General features: G+C 41.1%; 1 protein-coding gene across 1 annotated transcript in view; it reads left to right on the top strand.

Annotated features, from left to right (window-relative positions):
- The first annotated feature begins 11950 nt into the window (after window positions 1-11950).
- Window positions 11951-23532, top strand: part of LOC144495703 (RNA-binding Raly-like protein) — a 481162-nt gene continuing 469580 nt past the window's right edge. The window contains exon 1 of the mRNA XM_078216042.1: window positions 11951-12206. Coding sequence (XP_078072168.1) covers window positions 11951-12206 — 256 coding nt within the window. The remainder of the gene's footprint in view (window positions 12207-23532) is intronic.

Raw genomic sequence — 23532 nt, 5'->3', positions numbered from 1 at the left:
TGCATTCTAAATGTAATTCTACAGTGATTAGCCATTTTTAGAAATTTTATTTTGCACTGCATGAATTGGTAAATCAATTGTAAAGCTGCAAAAAGCCTTGCACTAAATGAATCAAACGCCCAAGTAGAGTCTAATTCCTCTACAGCTAGGAGTTCTATTGGTACCTGTCAGTGGTGGAGCTCAAATTCAGTTTCATTGACATTCTGGATACTTAACGGCCAGCATGTAGTGATACCTGCATGAGCTTGTCAGCTCATAAGCCTGTTGTCTGAATTGAAGGCATTCACTTGGTGCTTTACTGGGTTAAAGCAGGCCTCCAGTGACGGGGAGAGCGAATCAGAGTTGCATCTTATCAGATTTGCATGCAGTGTTTCCAAATAATTTTTTTTTAACCCTGCAAATCTGTTTTGCATCATTCAAATATAGCTGTGGGAAACCAATCTGTCACAATTGACAGCATGTCGAACAAACACTGCCTTTCTGCAGCAGAAATAATAGTGTTTTCTGGGAAAGTTAGCAATTCCAATTGAATTTCTGATTTCCAAGCAGCTGAAAAGGGTGGAAAGTTGCTTTTTCCGATGCACATAGAGGAAATGGTGCTGCTGTGCAAATAACAAATTTATTATTGATTTTCGACGGGCCAAGAATTTTTACGTTGTTTTGGCTTTGGAGTAGGGATGTACAGTATGCTTGTCAAACTTGAAAGAAATTAAATTACAAGTAGTATATGGTCCCAATGGTCACCTTTTCAGTCAGACAGAATTGAATCAATCGCAACGAAAAACAGCAATTGGACTCATTCTCACAGCAATTTCTGGTCCCTCAGAAAGATGCTACTTGACATCCTTATCCAGCGTGGTTGCAAAGCGCACTGAGTGACAACTTAGTGAAAGTATATAACAAAATTGTTAATTACTTTGCCTTTGTGAGCCTTCCCACACTTTCTAATTACTCAGACCCACATTGGGTGGGAGAGGAATTGAATCACACTGATTGAGATTTTAAAGTAAAACTTTTTTACCTTCCTGCAAACCTCATCTGAAACTACAGTGTTTTCTTCGCTATTATTGTACTGAAACCCCCCTCGGATATTTTGCATGGGATTAAAGTAAGATTAGTGGATCTGTGGTCACAGATGTCTGTTTTGTCATCCATTTTAAAATATGGGCACTGCATTAGCCTCTTTCCAGATTATCAGGAACCTTGTAGTTTCACTTCACATTCTGGAGAAAATTCTGTCTATCACTGAAGATTTATCTGGTGTTTTATTAACCTTGTTAGGATTTACAACTCAAATATGTATATCAAAGTCACTAATTTGGATTAAGTTGTCTGTTTTGGGGGAGAACATTTGGTCATATAGTTCCTTGAAAATGCTCAGAGAAAGTAATCATTCAGAATGCTTACCATCTTGTGTCTACTCCGTGTTTTCAACTTGTTTGCATTCTTTATGGCTCTCATTTCTTCCCTCACTATCCTCTAATGTTCAGATATGGCCCAGTAAGTAGCACACTTGCCTTTGAGCCAGATGGTTCCCTGAAGGAAAAAAAACAGTAAAACAGGAAAATAAGAATACTGTTCCAAACGGTTTTTTTCCTTCTGGATTGTGAGTTCAAGTCTCACTCTGGGACTTGAGCACAAAAGTCAAGACTAACACGTCAGTGACGGAATGTGAGTCAGTAATGAGATTACATCACCCAAGATCCAAGCTGGGTTTTGGTTTCATATGCACAAAACTTTGGGAGGAACAGAGTGGTGGTGGTGGGGAGGGGTGGGTAACATATTTGGGGGTATTGCACAAAAGGCATGCCCCTCCCCAAATAATGTGCCCCCCATTCTTTTCCACCTTTACAATTTTTTTTTAATGGCCTGCCCTTCTCCCAACTGCCTGTCCACACCAAATATATCATGGCGTGGACAGCATAATTTACAAGTCAATTGGCTTGTTAACAGGATCAAAGAATCATAGAAGCCCTACAGTGCAAAAAGAGGCCATTCAGCCCATCGAGTCTGCATCAGCAACAATCCTACCCAGACGCTATCCCCGTAATCCCACATATTTGCCCTGCTAATCCCTCTAACCTATGTATCCCGGGATACTAAGGGGCAATTTAACGTGGCCAATCAACCTAACCTGCTCATGTTTGGATTGTGGGAGGAAATCGGAGCACCTGGAAGAAACCCACACTGACATGGGGAGAATGTGCAAATTCCACTCAGACAGTGACCCAAGCCGAGAATCGAACCCAGGTACCTGGAGCTGTGAGGCAGCAGTGCCACTGTGCCGCCCCATTACTTTAAAGGAATTGACTCTTAATTATGTATTTAAATATGGTGACCCATTTGCTGATTTTGGTGCCTGCCCACCTACTGGGTTAAGGGGGGACACTTCAGGGGTGGGAAGGCAATGTGCTTGCCATCGTTCGTATTTTACATGACCCCCCCCCCTCAACATAAAATCCAGCGCATGGTGTTAAATCGTGGATAAACCATGATTTCATTGAATGGGGGATAGGCCTAAGGGACTAAATGGCCTGGGACAGTTTCAATATTAATTTTCCAGAACCACATCTAACTCCTGGGGCAAATGAGAGGGAGAATGTTGAGTGGATTGCCAACAGGTTGCCATGAATTTGGAGCATGATAATATTCTGCTGTGTGTAAACAAGAGCCCAATTTTAGATGGGGGACAATGCTATTTGTATCTTAATGTATTCTACCTTCACAGATGTTTGTTAGGGACATTCACAAGCTACTCTGGAATTTCCAGCCACTGCACTCTCTTTTTACCCAACAAGTCTCACAACACCAGGTTAAAGTCCAATAGGTTAATTTGAAATCACGAGCTTTCGGAGCGCTGCTCCTTCATCAGATGAGTGGAGAGGTAGGTTTCACAAACACGGCATATATAGAAAAAGACACACTTGCAAGATAATGGTTGGACTCTTGGACACAATCTTGCAATTTTGTCTTTGTCCGTATATGCTGTGTTTGTGAAACCTACCTCCCCACTCACCTGATGAAGGAGCAGCGCTCCGAAAGCTCGTGATTCCAAATAAACCTGTTGGACTTTAACCTGGTGCTGTGAGACCTCTTACTGTGCCCACTCCAGTCCAATGCTGGCATTTCCACATCATTTATACCCAACAGAAGCCATCATCATTACATGATGATACAACACTATTTGGACCATCATTCCCATCGTAACTCCTTGCTGGAGTAATCCAAACCTTCTTCAATTTTCAGATCCTCTGCCTAAGTCTTATATCTTGATCTTCAACCACATGTTCAAATATTCCTTAAAAGATCCAATAGCCTCTGCCTTAATAATTTCCTGTGGTAAAGCATTCTAACTATCCTCTGGACAATGACATTTCTCCCAACCTCCTTCATCGCTGTCAACTTTAGATTACTTTAAATTAAGTATATTTTTTAAAATCTTACTTTATTGTTTTCAACCCGCAGTGTCTCCTTAAGGACTGCCTCTTAAACTGTAGGTAATCCTGGTTTGCCTCAATATGGTTATTTCGGGTACCTCAGGACAACCCAATATTTCAGTGGGGGGGTTGCGCATACAACCTCTTCACCTATGATTCTGCCTGTACCAATAAAATGGAGAACTTGGATTGAAATGATCTTGCCCTCCCTGTCCAGCATATTGGAACTAAAAGTCCATGTTAAGCACCTAAAGTTTGGGTTGGGTGTATTGCCATTGGATTTTGAGGCATATTCTACCAAGATTCTTAGGTCTCCTTCAGCTTTATTCTTAGATCCTTAAGTACATTTGTGTGCTGTCCATTGCTTCCTGTGTGCAGTAGACTGAAGCCATTGTTTTTGGTCCCTACTGCAAACTCAGTTCCTTAACCAGCAACTCAACCCATCTCCCTGGAAACAGTCTAGAATTAAACCAATCTGTTTCCAACTTTGGTGTCCCATTTAGTTGTGAGATGCGCTTCCAAACTCCCATTCATGCCATCTCTAAGTCCCCCTTTGAGTACCTCCATAACATCGCTCAATTTCTTTCCTGTCTCAGCTGATTTGCTGCTGAAACCTTCATCCATGTCTCTGCTTTGTTTAGACTTGTCTATTCCAATGTGATTCTGGCTGTTCTTCCATTCTACCTTCTGTAAACTTGAGGTCGTCCAAAATTTTGCTGCCCGTGTCTTCATTCGCAATTTATTCCATGCCCCTATTAACCCTCTGCTCGCTGACCTTTATTGGCTTCTGGTTAAGAAATGCCTTGATTTTAAAATTCTCAACCTTGTTTTCAAATCCTTCCAAGGACTTGCCCTTTCCTTTCTCTGTAATCTCTTCCAACCCCACAACTCTCCAAGATACCTATGCTCATTAAATTCTTGCCTCCTGTGTACTAAGAAGGTCCAATTTAATACAGGTTGTTATTCTATGTGTGCATATATAGAATTACAGAAAGAATTGGACTAAATAGTCTTTTTTAATTTCTGAGTAGTTTCCTCTGATTCATTTGTCCAGTGTAGTTTGGTATCATTTGCAACTTGACCATTTTGCATTGAGTTTCTATATTGTAATGAACAATATTCAAATCAAACACAAGAAGTCTTTTTTCTCTGAAATGCAGTGTGTGAATATTGATAACTTGACTTGCCATGCGTTGACTACTGCTTTGCTTTGTTTCAAATGTGTGGTACCTAAATTTCCAGTCCTACCAAGTAATGTTCTTGCAGAAGGATTGATTGTTTTGACAGCTGCAAAATTGACATACCATTGAGATCATGGGGCCCTTTGGCTCTTTAAGCGATGTATTGTTGAGGGTGCTACATGCAACTCTGGCATGTCTGAGCCCACAGTGGCTTACTTAATCCTGTATTTAACTATGTTCCCCTATGTGCCATGCGCTAAGCCTTTCACATAACTTGTGTGCCCTTTCACCATCAATCTCTGAAGTGGATCTTACATTTTAATCATTAAAATGTTTAATTCTACAGAAATTCTGGTGAATAAACATCTGGTTTTGCATCTCTACATTATTGCAAGTGCTCATATTTCCTAAATGCGGGTCACATCTAATTAAAACAATTAGTACTTCTTTCTTTTCATTGACTGAGCCAGTGTGCATGTGATTTTTGCGAATAGACCAAAAAAACACAATTGTGAATAAACCTTTCTTACTCTCAGCAAATCACAACAACATCAATTTGTAGGTATATTCCAAACACAACCATAGTTGTTTATTCCTTCACGGGATGTGAGAGTCAGTGACAAGGCCAGCATTTATTGTCAATCCCTAATTGCCCTTGAGGCGATAATGGTGAGCGGGCCTCTTAAGTTGCTGCAGTCTGTAAGATTTAAGGTCGGGAAGTCACAAACTAACCAAAGAGGTGGGTCAAGAGCTCAATGATCTTAAGGTACTTTATTAAGAACAAACAGTTTAGATATGATCCATTAATTAAACAGGCAGGGAAAGCATACGACCTATGACAAATGAGAGTGGTTTACCAATCCCAGAGAGTGAACAGATGAATGTAGCTATCTCTACAGTAAGAGACCATAGTGCCTTGTCCGTTTTCTAACAACAGTCTTCTCCTCTCCGTGCTCTTTGCTTCCTTGAGTCTGCCAAGATATCAGGAAACTCTTTGTCTTCTCCTGGATAAGATTACTGTTTCACGGGAGTATGTATCATTGTGTTAGTCTCTTTCAGTCTGGTCATCCTTCCACAATCATGCTTGTTGGTCACTAACATGCCTGGGACTGACTCCAAAATCGCCTGTAGCCCAGGGTTATTAAAAGTGGCTGATTTGTACTCCTCTTCTTCTTAACCGTGAATACCAAGTGTGCATTGGACATTGAGATAAGAGTCCATTCTTAAGATTCCAACGCGTACAGCTATTGACAGAATCAATAACTGCGCTTTAACTCTTGAACACACCGCTACCCCAACATAAACAGGGGATAAGACTGTGACTCAAATCCATCTTTGCTTAACTCTATGAGAAGGTCCCTCTGTATCGTTGTCTAAGCTGAATTATTAGATTTTGCAACATACCCTTTGTGGGGTCCAGGTGAGGTTCATGGGTGATGGTGATAGATGAACAGGAGTTGACTAACATCAATGGTTGACAGCTTCCATTATCAAAAATACAGACTACTGGTCTCTCAAGGCAATTGTATTGCAGAGGGAAACCACATCTCCCTGGGATGGAAGACTTTGACTTTGTGTCAGTCTGATAGAACTGAGTGCTTAGCCATTTCAAAGGCCATTTAAGAGTTCAGCACATTGGGTCTGGAGTCACATCTAAGCCCAGCCAGGTGAGGATGGTGGATTTCCTTCTCTAAAGAGGTATTATGAACCAGTTGGGTTTTTACACTCGACAATGGTTTTTTAAATTCCAGATAGAATTCAAATTCCGTCATCTACCATGGTGGGATTCGAACCCTGGTCTCCAGAAAATTATCCTGGATACCTGGTTCTTTGACAATGCTGCTACACCACCCAACTTTCCTTATGTTGGAGGGAAGGTCATTAGTGAAGTTGCTGAAGATCGTTGGGCCTAGGACACCACCATGAAGAACTCCTGCAATGATGGCCTAGGATTGGGATAACTGGTTCCAACAACCATGACCATCTTACTTTGTTCATGGTGTGACTCTAACTAGTGGAGTATTTTCCCTCTGATTCCCATTAACTTTAATTTTACTGAGGCTGCTTGGCGCCACACTTGGCCAAATGCTGCTATATTGCGTTGGATCATCGAGTTGCTAACTGCTCAAATATATTTGTGCTTTCCTTGCAGGTCTTTTCTATTTAATAGACAAATATTTGCCTCATTTACCCAAATTTAATAAGAAATATTGTATATCAAAGCTTTTTACTACGGTATTTATCAAGTACGGAGTAAAGTGACATGTCTGTACTATCACTCTGCAGGAGTTAAGCATGTGCTAAAATTACATTGCAGCTACATGTGTACTCAATTCAATTTGATTCTTTTGTTTAGTTAATGTAATTACATTTGGTATTTATTTATATCAGTTATTTAAATATCGTCTAATTATCCACAAAGTATCTTAGAATCATAGAATCCCTAAATAGTACCATTCGGTCCATCAAGTCTGCATCAGCCTTCAGAAAGAACATCTTACCCAGGCACACTAGAAGCTTTAACCATTTGGATGTCCTATTCATGATGTGTGTGGCGATAGTTTGGAGGTCGGGGTGGGATGGTCATTGTCCCATTGTACATCTCTGGATTTCTTTAAATCCTGTTTTGAGAATTTGTAAACACGGCAATGTTTTTTCTTTTTGTGTTGGATAATCAGCTGATGAAAAACACCTTAATAAATGCAACTGATACCAAAAGGGAAAAACTTCTTGTATGCCGTATGTATATTATATATATATTATATATGTGTGTGTGTGTGTGTGTGTGTGTGTGTGTGTGTGTGTGTGTGTGTATATAAATATCTGAGCTGAAATGGTTTAGGAAGGATGGATGAAAGAAGCGTGTCATGAAATTTTAAGGTTCGTAGCAAAGTTATTAAAGTGCAGATTGATCAATGAGTTCATCTTAAAGCTTCTGGGAATCATTTGGGGACGAGGCAGCTAGAAATGGAGCTGCGAATGAATATTTTCATTAAAATGAATTCCAGGGAAAGTCACAACTAGATTCAGTACTTTAATAATCATGCAAACTCAGATGGCAAAAAAATACTCTGCCTGTTATGAATACATGAAATCACTATGACATTGTGAGAGTTGTCAATGTTGGGAACTGGGTTGTTTCTTTCTCTCCCTCTAAATATAAATATATATATATATATTACACGCACACGTTATCTATGACTTTTGTCAAATTGAAAACGGCAAATTTTACTGCTGATCGTGTTGAGAGTTTTATGGCTATAGCGACTTCTCTAAACTCTGTTCATCTTCTGGTTTGGCAGAAGAGAAATATGGTCATAATAATCTTTTTGTCCTTTGTAAAATAGCCAGAGAGCTGAAAAAAATAAACCTCTGTCCGTGTGCTAAGTTTATTGCGCGTGCACCTTGTTCCTTTCTCTTTTAGTTTCTTGTCCAAGTCTTCTTATTTTAACTATCGCTTTTATAGTTTTCATGTTCTCTTTTTTTTGTGTTTTGTAACGTTAGCATAACACTTTTATGTTGATGGTAATTGAACAACACTGGCCAGCAATGTCAGCACTTGCTTGCTGCTCATTTTGCAACAACATTGCTGTAAGAAGATTAGTGTGTGTCCATGTGCAATATCCATGTGGTTATAGCATTTTGTGTGGCAGATCAGACACTTCTTGTCACACACAGGAATACAGCACTGGTGTGATGTGATCATCGCGCAGAGATGGAGCAGAGAGCTGAAGTTTGCATCAAGAAGAAAAATTGAGTTTGTCTTTGAAGTCGATTTCATATTCTAGACTTTTGGCCAGTATGGGAGCTATATTCAGTGCTCCACTGGAACTGAATTTGGCAGAGGACAGAGAGCAGGAAGATCTGCTTGTAATAGCAAATACCTCACACCATGTACTGTTGCATTCTGCTGCTCAACAACAGTCTACTGTAACAACACGGTTAATGTCAGTAGTGAAGGTTCTTAGGAGACCATGAATGACTTGTATTATCTTGAGTATTGCTGAAAAAAAGGAGTCATGTTTGGGGGAATTTTCCCTTTTCGCCCACCACAGGAATTGTAGCAGGTAGGGGGCATACCATGCAAATGTCTGTTGACCTCAGGTGGGATTTTCCAGTTTTGGGGCGGGCGTGGCCGAAAAATCTTGCCTGTTGTCTCTGCAGCTTTGCATTCATCAGATCAAATCGCAAGGATACCAACAGTAAAAGAACAATTCGTGAGAAGAGAGTGCTGATTGGTTGGCAAGTGAACTCTGAGTGGTAGAGCTGTTGCCATGGCAAATGCAACAGGAAACAGTTAACTGCCAAGCTTTTGTTCAAATTCAAAGTAGGTAGATCGATTTTGATTGATCAAAGCATTGCCGTGGGGAAAAAAAACAAAGGCATGGCTGTCTCCCAAGCTTTTGTTTAGTTGAAAAAGCACAATGTCTGGATATGATCCTTCTGTCGGCAAAGGACTGGGCCCTGTGTGTGAATATATGTGGCTTCTAGGCACACTGAGAACCCGATGGAAAATCTTAAATTGGTTTACACTGTAATTCTTAGCACGGTCAGCATGTTTAGCAAGTATTGTCCAATCTCAGAATCACACCCACTATGGGCAGAATTTCCCATTTTCTGCACAGAGTACTGGTTGAGATGAGAAAGCCGGCAAGCAGCTCACAAACCGAATGGCCGGCTTTTCTTTCCACATTGTGCAGCACTCTGTGCCAAAACAAAATGGAGGTGTGGCCCCTGCTGTAGGGCTGATAAGATGGGGCTGGGAAAAGGTAGCAGTGCATGGAATCCCGATATTGAAGCGTTGCTTTTAAAGGGTGCAGTATACTCCAATTTTTAAAAAAACAGGAACCACCCCCCCCCCCCTTCCTCACCCACAGTAAGAGCCCCTCACATGCAGACAGGCAAACCACACGCCCCCCACCTCACGTGTTACATTGGTGGAGGGGAGGGGGACAATACAGTGAGAAAGCCTGCTCATTATATTTAAATATATGGAAATGAGCTTCCTGACCTTCCTGCGTGTTAGTCAATAGCAGGAGCCTTGGGGGGGGGGGGGGGTTACTGATGGGCTTCTCATTATCTCGCTCTCATGGGATTTTGCCCCCGTGTTGTTTTGAGTTTTGAAAGTACAGGTTGGTGGGGTACGGTCAGTTCTTTACCAGTTGCAAACAATCAAAGGTATGTGCTGTTTAATACAAGCTACCAGTCGTTGGGACATACAGCCTACATACATAAATCACATCAGCACTGAAATGGCCTTCTTCAAGAAGACCTCCACACTCTTTAGAACATCTGTATGGCACTACCATTGGCTGTCAAAGTCAGGCTTCTTCCAGGCCATTACATTCATTATGATTCTTGCAGATTAGTAAGGAGGTCAATTATGAGTGGGCAACAAAATTCTACAGAACTACTGGCTTTCTCAGAGGGTCATTGATTGCGGATCCATGTTTCTCTTCAGGCTCCTACTTTTTTGTTGTGCCCTAAATGTCCTGAAAGAGATTTTATTTTATTAAATGTGGACATGAAATGTAGATAGCAGCACAAAGTGATATGGTTCAGTACCTGGCTGTCCATGGGTTTTCACAATGCTTTCTTTTGAACACAACCATCTATATGGTCCTTACTGAAGTGGAATGAAAGAACATAAGAATATAGAAATTGTTAGACAAGAAAAGGCCAAAGTCCATTGTTAGGGTGCGTCATATATTATGAAGTTAGATTATTTGTTATTTTGGCATTAATGAGAAGATAGGATGTTTCACAGTGATCACTGTGATATACCCCTGTATCTCACAGCAATCATTCAGGTCAGAGAGAGAGATAGAGTTCCAGAAACCTGCAAAATCCTTTTAACTTCAACTAGGCTTCAGCTGTAAAACTCAAACTGTTTTCTAGAAAAGGCTTATTTCTCTGCTGCAGACCCAGGACTGCACATAACTATATCATTCCGTGACCCTGTCAGTCTCTCTAATCGGAAATCCCAGGGGAACTTAAGTAAACAAAAGACCATTAACAACTTAACATAACCACTTGCAAGGCTAAAATGAGTGATTATTCTGTTCCCCCAGCATGTGAGCTGCATACCCTCCAAACATACCGACTGCCTGAAACATAAAGCTGAATTTTTAAACATTCCCCTCAAACACAATAAAACGATATATATATATATAATATATCCATATCAGTTACACTAATATCATCACATTGCACACTGTGATTTCCCTCCCCCAGCCCCTCACCATCCCCCAACCCTCCCACACCTTCGCTCCCCACACCACTTCCACAATTCCTCCATTGAGCCATAGAATCCCTACAGTGAGAGGGGGGCCCAATGAGTCTGCACAACTCTCTGAAAAAGCATTTTACCCATGCCTACTACCCCTCCCCTCCCCCCCCCGTAAACCTGTGCATTTACCATGGCTAATCCACCATGTGATCTCCCTTCCTGACTATGGTCTTTGGCACTCAATAGAATGCTGTTGTGTGGGATACCTGCAGAAAATTTAGTAGGCACCTTGTAGTTAATCCTTACTGAGTTCCCCAAGAGAAATCTGACCCCCTATAAGCAGCACCCCATCCTACACTTCCCACTGCCTCTTTCCATGGCTCTTGTTTCTGGAAATCCAATTTCAATTCATCACCATTCAAGTGTAGGGCATGTCCTCTGATTTTAGTGCTCCAAGTAGATAAGTGCTGCCTTGTATGCTATTCATAACACCTCTGCATCGTGACCTTGAGCTGAATTTGGATGCGACCAATCTCCTGCTACAGCAAGGATCATCAAACTCACCACTGCTATCTTGAAACAGGCTTCATCTTGGACCAAGGATACAACCTTATAGTCCAACTTCCAGCCTCAGAATGTTTCCAAAATAATAGTCAGTAATTCCCAATGGTTCTTATTTGTAGCATGTTTTTGTAGGAAACAGAATCATAAAATATGAATGAAGAACTTAGTACAGTAGGTGAAATATTAGGTGAATTCTAAACACACTTTTCTTCAATTCAGAGAATACATGCCTGGTGTTTACTAAGAAAATGTCAAAATATCAATCCATTATTTAAAATTACGCTGAGTCCCAACTGTGTGTAATTTGAATGGCACTAATTTGCTAACTAAATGAGTAGGTTGGAGATGATATAGACAATAATGGATGTTCACAGATGAATCTTAAGCAGCGAGTTTAAAGAGCCCTACAGATCTCAAGAGGAGGAAAGGTATTTGGTCTTTGTGACTTGGATTTAAAGTTCATTATCCTGGCTGAGCAGCTGTAATAATTCTGAGATGTTGAATTATTTTTCTTCTCTCTTAGGCGAAGATAATCTACAATGACTGGCAAAACACAGACCAGCAATGTTACCAATAAGAATGATCCCAGATCCATCAACTCCAGAGTCTTCATTGGCAACCTCAACACAGCCATTGTGAAAAAGGCTGATATAGAAGCTATTTTTGCCAAATATGGAAAGATAGTTGGCTGCTCTGTGCACAAAGGATATGCATTTGTACAATACATGAGTGAAAGGAATGCACGTGCAGCAGTGGCGGGGGAGAATTCCAGAATAGTTGCAGGACAACCTCTTGGTAAGATGCCCTCTATTCTTCTTAACAAATATGTCTCCACGTAAAGGTCTGTTGATTTCAAAGAGCATGTTATAGAGTGGCTCGGTTGATATTTCTTTGTTCAGGAATAAGCCACAAACAATTCGTGTTGGTCAGAGCTTATATCAAGAAATGTTACAGACATTTTGGGAGGTGCATGTACTCTCTTTGCACATCTTGTTTCAAAGTCAGTGCTATGTAGGCTTTGAGAAAACACATAAGGAAGGATGGAAATAAGCCAGACCTTTAAATCTCTGTTTGAGTGGAACAACAGCAACAAAAGCAATCACTATAGATTGCCAGAACTGAGCCGCTTCTATTAACACATTAACAAGAAGGATTAACAGGTTTAATTAACACCTTTAATAAACACCAATGTGGTTTTGAAAACGGCTAATCCTCGACCAGATTAATCTTTTAATTAAAAAATAAAGGGCACATCGACGGGGGGGGGGGGACCTAATCATAATGTAGCATCAGGCTCAATGGATGCAGAGTGTTTCAGAATCTCTTCAATGGTATTTGGTCACAATCACAAATCAATCAACTCTATTTAAACAACTTGCCGCCTGGACATAAAACTGACATTGTGGATTCACTGCCTATTAAAGAAATCACCTATTTTTTCTTTCCATTTCAATGAAAATCATGCCATTTCTTCTAAGGGGAAGCCAATCTACAACACCAGTTTTACACCCAGCCAGCAAATTAAAAATCAGCACCATTGTATTTCTGTATTGCAATGAAACACAAGTCCAATCACAGCGGTACTGCGAGTAACAGAAGCACTTTGTGTTTTATGATAAACCCTATTGAGATGAGAAGCTTGTTCCTCAATAGTGGACACACTTCAAATCATTGGAGATGCTTGCCAAATATTCTGAGTTAAAAAAGGGCTCAACCCAGCTAAGTGCTTCTGAGATATAGGTTAATAGAACTGAGGAACCTCTGAACGGCATCTGGGGAAAGTAAATAGGATCATAGTAATTTCTACTCATGACTTTGATACATGGAGAGAATCCAAAGAGTGAATTGGTTTCTTACATTCTTTAAGTTTTTAGTTGAAGTATCAATGCACAAGAGTACAGGAGTAGGCCAGTTGGCACCTTGAGCCTGCTCCACCATTCAATTAGGTCACGCCTGATCTGACTGTGGCTTCAACTCCACTTCAGTGTCTGCCCACCACCTCCTCAGCCCTTGACGCTGGTAACCCTTGATTCCCTTGCTGATCAAACATTTTTCAATATGCTCCCGGGTATGACAGTGGGATGTGCGCCATCAAGTCCACCCCGTCATTGAAGAGGGTGCAAAATCCCTGTATGCCTAATTAATGATGTCGGGGCAGGAGGATATAGCATGATTTCCCAATGGCCTCTGCAATGGGAAACACTGCCCATCCCTGCCCCCGTCACAGGATTGAGTCTGAGATGGGAAAATTCCACCCGTAGTACCCAGGTGAAGCCTGGAGCACTGACGCATTATGCAGGAAAATTGATGGGTTATTCCTGAGCTACACTCCAATTTAACTTTACAATAATTTTGTTGCTAAGAAATTATGCAGTTGCAAAATGGATATATCATGGATCATGTAGACTGTGCTGCATCCAACCAACACCATTGAATTATATTTCAAATCTGTAGTGAATTATTTTTGTGAGTCCATTTGCCAGAATATTTTTCAGCTTTTTAAATTTTTCATTAACATTTGTACTGTAACTCTGGTGTACATGATGGTGGGAGTCAATATTGCCTGAGACATAATTGCTGTTCATAAACTCGATTAAAGGAAGCTCCATACATTATTTAAAAATGTTCGGTTTCAGTTGTTGACTTACAAACTCAGTACTTGGCTGAGTGTTCTATCTTGCAGTATTACTTCAACACATTATCAAAGGACTTCAGTGTTTCACTTTCATGGAGCAAATTCCTACTTCGACAACATTATTGTACTAATTTGTTCTCCAGAGTTATGCTATGTAGCATTTTACAGAATTTTGAGTGAAACTTATTATTGTTTCGCAAATCCCTGGAATATTTTAAAGCATACCTATAGTTCATAAACTTGGCACAGTTTTGTTATTCTATTCATATTACAGAGCATAAACAAGTGGCAATGGTTGTGGTTAAAGATGCACTTAGAAATTGGACTTCTGCTGAAGCTCATAATAGTCAGTTCAGAATATCAAAATAAGTTTTTGCTTCTGAGTAAATTTTTTGAAACTTACTATTTGTAATTAAAGTGTGAGGGAAATCTCATAACGGAGTTGGAGCACCTTACGTCTGGGCCTGAACCTCTTGGTTCAAGTCCCAATTCATGACTTGAAGGCCACACAAGATGCATTCATAATATGGCCAAACGAGTTGATTGTCAACCTACAAATCCTTCTAATATGCTTGACGGCAAGTGATAAGAGTCGGAGAGTATCCTGGTTAACCGCACAGCAGAAGGCAATGGCAAACCACCGCATTACTTTGCCATGCATGATCATGGACCAATCCAACGGAAGTCCATGGTCGCCAACACCATTTTAGAGTGTGGGGTCTGAGGGAGGAAGAGGAATTAAAGTGGGCAGCATCCACCTTTTGTCTCTTGCGCTCAGGAGCAAATATTAATATATTGTACCAGCATTTCTATAAAAAATGTATTCAGTATATTGTTTAAGGTTAAGCATGAATGTTGTTTTAGAGCACTATCCGTCTATCCGTCAGCTCATATTTTCTGAAATGCTACATCAATAGCTGTAGTCTAGGGGAGAGTCATCTCTCGGAGCTCAGGAGTTTGTATGCTTACCATGATTCTTTAATCTGTATGCAGAGTGCATAATGCTGATAAAGGCAAGATTGTTAATATCTAGGCATCTGGACATCCTAAACCAAGATAAAGTAATTCCACTCTGGCAACTTAATTTGTAGATCCAATATGGGCCATTGATTACTCATCAAATTAGCATAAAATCCTTAAATAAGTTGAATAATGACCTACAGAATGTGGTGTGAGGCAAGTCATTTTTAATGTTAATTGGTAAAGTTGTACTGAGCAACCATACCAAACATATCGAACTTTCATAATCATGTCAGAGGATTCTCTGTAACAAGGCTATCATACATAAAAATACCAAAGTGAATATGACACTTAAACATTTTTTATGGAATTAATCGAGTTTTAAGAATCACAAAGCAATGCTTTATCTTGAGAGGCAACAAAGTGTTGCATTGTTAGTAAGGAATGAAGTTAAATCAATGGCAAGAAGTGATATAGGATCAGAAGCACAGAATCTCTGTGGATAGAGTTGAGGAATTGCAAAGGTAAAAAGACCCTGCTGGGAGGCCCCCTAGCAGTAGTCAGAATGTGGGGCAGAAAATAAATCAGGAGATAGAAAAAGCAGATAAAAAAGGCAATATTACAATAATCATGGGGGACTTCAACATGTAGGTGGACTGGGAAAATCAGGGAAGTAGTGGATCCCAAGAAAAGGAAGTTGTGGAATGTCTAAGAAATGTTTTTTTTTAAGCAGCTTGTGACAGAGCCTACTAGGGAACAGGCAATTCTGGATTTGGTGATGTGTAATGAGGCAGACTTGATTAGGGAACTTAAGGTGAAGGAACCCTTAGGGAGCAGTGACCACAATATGATGGAATTTACCCTGCAGTTTGAGAGGGGGAAGCTGGAATCAGATGTAATGGTATTTCAATTAAATAAAGGTAACTACAAAGACAGGAGAGACGAGCTGGCCAGAGTTGATTGGAAAGGGAGCCAAGCAGGGAAGACAGTGGAACAGCAATGGCAGGAGTTTTTGAGAGTTATTCGGGAGGCATAACAGAAATTCATCCCAAGAAGGAGGAAATGGGATTAGTGGGAAGCCAGAGGATTGGGAAGCCTTAAAAGCAAGCAGAGGACTACTAAAAAAGCAATAAGGGGAAAGAAGATGAAATGAGAGTGTAAGCTAGCTCGTAATATAAAAGAAGATAGGAAGAGTTTTTTTCAATATATAAGAGGTAAGAGAGAGGCAAAAATAGCCATTGGACCACTGGAAAATTAGGCTGGAGAAGTAATAATAGGAAACTAAGCAATGGCAGAGGAACTGAATAGTTACTTTGCATCAGTCTTCACGGTGGAAGACACCAGTGGGATGCCAGAGCTCCAGGAGAGTCAGGGGGCACAGGTGAATGTCGTGGCCATCACTAAGGAGAAGGTTCTGGGGAAACTGAAAGTTCTGAAGGTGGATAATTCCCTGGACCGGATGGACTACACCCCAGGGTTCTTAAAGAGATAGCTGAGGAAATTGTGGAGGCATTGGTGATGATCTTTCAGGAATCACTGGAGACAGGGAGGGTACCAGACGACTGGAAAATAGCGAATGTAACACCGCTGTTTAAGAAGGGAGGGAGGCAGCAGACAGGAAATTATAGGCCGATTAGCCTGACTTCGGTCATTGGCAAGATTTTAGAGTCCATTATGAAAGATGAGATCGCAGAGTACTTGGAAGTGCATGATGAAGGAGGACTGAGTCAGCATGACTTTGTCAAGGGGAGGTCAAGGGGAGGTCATGTCTGACAAATCTGTTAGAGTTCTTTGAGGAGGTAACAAGGAAGTTAGATAAAGAAGAACCAGTGGACGTGATTTATTTAAATTTCCAGAAGGCATTTGACAAGGTGCCGCATAGGAGACTATTAAATAAGTTAAGAGCCCATGGTGTTAAGGGTAAGATCCTGGCATGGATAGAGGATTGGCTGACTGGCAGAAGGCAGAGAGTGGGGATAAAGGGTTCTTTTTCAGGATGGCAGCCGGTGACTAGTGGTGTGCCTCAGGGGTCAGTGCTGGGACCACAACTTTTCACAATACACATTAACGATTTGGAGGAAGGAACTGAAGGCACTGTTACTAAGTTTGCAGATGATACAAAGATATGTAGAGGGACAGGTAGTATTGAGGAAGCAGAGGGGCTGCAGAAGGACTTGGACAGGTTAGGAGAGTGGGCAAAAAGTGGCAGATGGAATACAATGTGGAAAAGTGTGAGATTATGCACTTTGGAAGGAGGAATGGTGGCATAGACTATTTTCTAAATGGGAAAATGCTTAGGAAATCAGAAACACAAAGGGATTTGGGAGTCATTGTTCAAGATTTTCTTAAGGTTAACGTGCAGGTTCAGTCGGCAGATAGGAAGGCAAATGTAATGTTAGCATTCATGTTGAGAGGGCTAGAATACAAGAGCAGCAGTGCACTTCTGAGGCTGTATAAGGCTCTGGTCAGACCCCATTGGAGTATTGTGAGCAGTTTTGGGAAGGAGGGATGTTCTGGCCTTGGAAAGGGTCCAGAGGAAGTTCACAAGAATGATCCCTGGAATGAAGGGCTTGTTTTATGAGGAACGGTTGAGGACTCTGGGTCTGTACTTGTTGGAGTTTAGAATGTTGATGGGGGAGATCTTCTTGAAACTTACAGGATACTGCGAGGCCTGGATAGAGTGAACGTGGAGAGGATGTTTCCACTGGTAGGAAAAACGAGAACCAGAGGGCACAACCTCAGGCTAAAGAGACGATCCTTTAAAACAGAGATGAGGAGGAATTTCTTCAGCCAGAGTGTGGTGAATCTGTGGAACTCTTTCCCGCAGAAGGTTGTGAAGGCCAGGTCATTGAGTGTCTTTAGGACAGAGATAGATAGGTTCTTGATTAATTAGGGGTTATGGGAAAAGGCAGGAGAATGGGGATGAGAAAAATATCAGCCATGATTGAATGGCAGAGCAGACTCGATGGGCTGAGTGGCCTAATTCTGCTCCTATGTCTTATGGTCTTAAATACAGCCACTAAGTTACTTATAAAAGTCTACTATATTTCACATTATGTTACAATGGATCATCAGCTAAAATTTCAAATATTTCATATGATGAAACATACATCACTTCCATGAAATGCATACCTTGAAGAAACTAAAAGTTATGTTATTATAGTATTCACTCTGCAGCACAGGCTGGGCATTAAGCTGTTGTAGGCTTGGATTCAAGATGCTGGAACAAACTAAATGAAAATCATTTCTCCATGCAGTATTGCACCAGACTACTATTTAGTCATGTTAGCAGAAACAGATTGACATTCACCTGAGGCAAACTGCATGAGCTCCAAAGATTCTGCTCCTTCAGTCTGATTAATGAACCTCAGGAACTAAAGTACAGCTTAGTAGAAGGTTTATTAATGTTTTTCCGACCTCTAGATTTTTAGACTTGTATACAAAGAAATTGTTTTGCCATTTCTTTCATTATGAGGAATAATAGTCTACCAAAAAACATGTTTGTCAAAATTGATATACTCACATGTAAGTTTTGTGTCTAACCCAAGGTATACTATGTAAGACTGATAATGTTTAAGTATTTTTAAGTTTTTAACTACTACTTTGGAAATTTCTGGTATGTTATTAATTCAAGAATTATATATTGCAAAAGAAATACAGCTTTCAACCATTTGCCACCGTCCATCACTGATGACTTCATCAATTACAAATGTCCAACAACCCTCACTTACAAGAACGCAATTTTATATGTGCACGAGGTTATGTGATAGGCTGATAACGAGATATGTTAAAGGAGGCCTAAGCCTCTGATTGTTGTTGAGTCATCGCATAAAGTAATACGTAGTGGCAATAGTGAAAAATCCTAGTAGTCACATGATGCAGTGATAATGGAGTTGTTACCTAATTATAGCAATCAATCTCAATCATCACTCTACAATAGACCCAGAAATGACTCTCAGAAAATCCCACAGTTGGAGAGTTTTGGATCACCCTTTCCTCCCAAGCATTCTTTCAAAAGGAATTGTTTGGGTTTCTTTTTAAATCTTACACTTATATGCGAACTGTGACCTCAGGTTGGCCCAAATCACTTTACAGCTAATGAGGGACATCAAAGATTTCAGGGAATATGGAGATGGTTTGGGAAAATGCTGTTTGAGGGAGAGGATTCGCCATGATCTTGTTGAATGGCGGAGCAGGCTGGAGGAACCGAATGACCTAATGCTGCTATATCTGATTTTCCTATGGACCCCAGCAGCCATCTTATACCAAGCAAGCTCCCTGAACATCAGTGTGATAATGATCAGAAAACCTGTTTTAATGATGTTGCTTATGAGATAAATATTTACCAGAACTCCACCACCTGGGAGAGCAGATTTGGCCTCACTTTAACTCCTCATCCAAAAGACAAGGGCTCTGACTTTCATCTCCCTCGTGAAAATAGCAGAAATGCTTGAAAACCCGAAGCCCACCCTGAAACAAGGCACTTCCCATTTTCACAGGGGTGGGTTCAAAGCCAAGGCACATTTTGCACATGCATTGTATATGGAGGCAATTGGCTATTTAAGTCATCAGTTGCTTCCATTCAATTGCGGTTGGGCCAGAGGACCGTAGAGTTGCAAATGTTACACACACCCTTGTTCAACAAAGTTAAGCCAAACAATTACATGCCAGTCAAGTATGGGGGAAATTTATATGAACAATAATCTGGGACAAAATTAACAGTCACATGGGTTAATTAATGAAAGCAGCATGGATTCCTTAAGGGAAAATTATATAATTGTGTCATTAACTTTCTGGAGTCTTTGATGAGGTACCAGAGAGGATTGATGAGGACAATACTGTAGATGTTGTGTACATGGACTTCCAAAAGGCATTTGTTATGGTGCCACACAACAGACTTGAGAAAAATTATACCTCAGGGAATAAAATGGACAGTAACAACATGGATATGTCCTTGACTGTGTGACTGGAAACTGAGAGTCGTAGTTAAAGGAAGATTTTCAGGTTGAAGGAAGTTTTATATTGCAGGGATTAGAGTTTGGGACTCCTGCTTTTCTTGAAATATATTAATAACTTTGCCCTTAAAATCTTTGAAATGAATTGTGTGAATAAAATGATTGCTTGGCATTTCACTCGTTGTTGACATAAGCCTGAGAGCTTCCATTACTGGTTTAGTGCTGCATGATCAGTTCACTGACCAGTGGAGTGCCCCAGGGATCTGTTCTGGGACCCTTGCTGTTTGTCATTTTCATAAATGACCTGGATGAGGAAGTGGAGGGATGGGTTGGTAAGTTTGCTGACGACACCAAGGTAGGTGGTGTTGTGGATAGTTTGGAGGGATGTCAGAAGTTGCAGCGAGACATAGATAGAATGCAAGACTGGGCGGAGAAGTGGCAGATGGACTTCAACCCGGATAAGTGTGTAGTGATCCATTTTGGCAGATCCAATGGGATGAAGCAGCAGTATAATATGAAGGGTACCATTCTTAGCAGTGTAGAGGATCAGAAGGACCTTGGGGTCCGGGTCCATAGGACTCTTAAATAGGCCTCGCAGGTGGAGGATGCGGTCAAGAAGGCGTACGGCGTACTAGCCTTCATTAATCGAGGGATTGAGTTTAGGAGTCGGGAGATAATGCTGCAGCTTTATAGGACCCTGGTTAGACCCCACTTGGAGTACTGCGCGCAGTTCTGGTCACCTCATTACAGGAAAGATGTTGAAGCCATTGAAAGGGTGCAGAGGAGATTTACAAGGATGTTGCCTGGATTGGGGGGCATGCCTTATGAGGATAGGTTGAGGGAGCTTGGTCTCTTCTCCCTGGAGAGACGAAGGATGAGAGGTGACCTGATAGAGGTTTACAAGATGTTGAGAGGTCTGGATAGGGTAGACTCTCAGAGGCTATTTCCAAGGGCTGAAATGGTTGCTACGAGAGGACACAGGTTTAAGGTGCTGGGGGGTAGGTACAGAGGAGATGTCAGGGGTAAGTTTTTCACTCAGAGGGTGGTGGGTGAGTGGAATCGGCTGACGTCGGTGGTGGTGGAGGCAAACTCGTTGGGGTCTTTTAAGAGACTTCTGGATGAGTACATGGGATTTAATGGGATTGAGGGCTATAGATAGGCCTAGAGGTAGGGATATGATCAGCGCAACTTGTGGGCCGAAGGGCCTGTTTGTGCTGTGGCTTTCTATGTTCTATGTTCTATGATTGATTTCACAACCATTCATTATCACAGCACCATGCCTGCTATTTTTCATTTTGATTGACAGCTACAAGTGCTTATAGACCCTTTGATGTGGGACTAAGAATTCAAATGTTTGTTGTTTTAAAGTATTATACGCTTGAATTAAAAGTTGTTGTTGAATGAAAGGCTTTATTTAGCTGATGGAATGTAAACGTAGTTAGCTTTTTTCCAATTTTTTTTCAGTGTACCAAAGTCTGAATAGACACTTGGAACTTTATTTTCTAGAACGTTATTTTATCAAATTTCTGCATGGGTCCTTGGGTTTCCCCATGGTGGATATTAGGTGCATGAGCATGGTAGTTGTGGATGGGTGGGGGGTGGGGGGGGAGACTAACTTTCAATTACATTTAAATTCCATCACCACCACCACATGCCCTAAAGCCCTCCTCCGCTGTCTCCCCCCCGCCCCCCTCCCCCAGCTCAAATCAATAATCCAATATCCAGGTAACCATTTCTAAATGTTGGGTTCACAGACTGGGGAATTCTCTTATCCCTGTGCACCTGACCTGGGAGTGAAAATCTGGGCAAAACTGTTGAGGGCTATGGAAATGAATTGGAAGAGTAGAGCTAATTGGATAGCTCATTTAAAAAGCTGGCACTATAGCACGGTGGGCTAAATGGCCTCCTTTTGTACTATTGGATTATACAGTCCCAAGGAAAGAAACAACTTACATTTCATAATTACAGAACATCCCATGGTGCTGTAGAAATAAACCAGAGAACAGGAGGAACTTTAAGAAAAAGCCCCCCAGCCTTGTTGTAAGATGGAAAGGTAGAAAGCATGACTGTGGTACTAAATGACTGTGGTACAAGAGAGGAAAAGAAATGAAAGCAACTCAGTGTACAAGAGAGACAGAAACTGGACTTGGAATAGTGGTTGTTTCAACATAGTGGTTGTTATCCATAGAACCCCTACAGTGCAGAAGGAGGCCAGTCGGCCCATTGAGCTTGCACTGATTCTCTGAAAGAGCATCCCATCCAGGTCCACCCACCCGCCCATCCTATCCCCGTAACACCGCATATCCACCTAACCTGCACATCTTTGGACATTAACAGGCAATTTACCATGGCCAATCCACCTAACCTGTACATCTTTGGACACATCTCCAGAGCACCCGGAGGAAACCCACACAAACACAGCGAGAATGTGCAAACTCCACACAGACAGTCACCCAAGGCCGGAATTGAATCGGAGTCCCTAGCATTGTGAGGCAGCAGTGCTAACCACTGTGCCACCATGCCGCCCCAATATCCAGGCAACCATTTTTAAAGTTTGGGTTCACTGACCTGGGATTGTGAATTCGCTATCAATGGATTTTGTTTTCTTTTTGTTCTTTCGTGGGATGTGGGCGTTGCTGGCAAGGCCAACATTTGTTGCCCATCCTTAATTACCTTTAAACTGAATGGCTCACTAAGCCATTTCAGTGAATAGTTACGAGTCAGCCACAGACTAAACCAGGCAAAGATTGCAGATTTTCTTCCCTAAAGGACTTTAGAGAATCAGATGGGGTTTTTTTTAATGACAATTGAAGATAATTTCATTGTCATCATAATGGAGACTAACTTTCAATTACATTTAAATTCCATCAGCTGGCATGGTGGTATTTGAACCTGTGTTTCCTAGGAAGTTAAATCTTTTTTTCAATATTAGATCCAATCCCACTACCTTTCCTGGAGAGGGGTGGAACTCTTCCACCACCCTGCTAGATATTAGAAAATTACTTGAAGTCACCTGAAATCCAAGGGTCACGTACCAATACACATTCCGCCCATCATTAATTGACTCTGGATTCCGCTGTGTGAAAGTAACATTAGCAACTATTTCTTCTTGGTGTTATTCGGTCTGTTCTTCATTTTCAATGAAAGAAAACAGCTTTTTCTTTCAATTTTCCTGCCTTCTCCTTTGAAGATTCCCATGACGGAATCATGCTGGCTTTCTTAAGTCAGATGAATTTTTTCAACTTGTTCAGTCACTCCATCCTTTATCATAAACTCCGGTAATTTCACAACAAAAATTAGGCAAACTGATCTATAATTCCTTGGTTTCTCTCTCTTACCCTGAATAAGGAAGGCCTCTTCCTGTACTGTTAAATACTGATGCATGTTAATCATTTCCTTATTTTAATTGACATTATCTGCATTCTCAGTTTTCAGGGGGGGGGGGGGGGGGCACATTGCTCCTGACCACCCACTTTTACCTCATAAAGTTGTACAAAATTGTCATGCTGATTTTGATATCCCTAATGACTTGTCCACTAAAAGATCTTTTCTTTGATATTATGAAATATGT

The sequence above is a fragment of the Mustelus asterias genome, chromosome 7 (genome assembly GCF_964213995.1).
Source record: "Mustelus asterias chromosome 7, sMusAst1.hap1.1, whole genome shotgun sequence".
Lineage (NCBI taxonomy): Eukaryota > Metazoa > Chordata > Chondrichthyes > Carcharhiniformes > Triakidae > Mustelus > Mustelus asterias.
The sequence above is the reverse complement of the archived record's forward strand: the minus strand, read 5'-3'. Positions and strand labels throughout refer to the sequence as shown.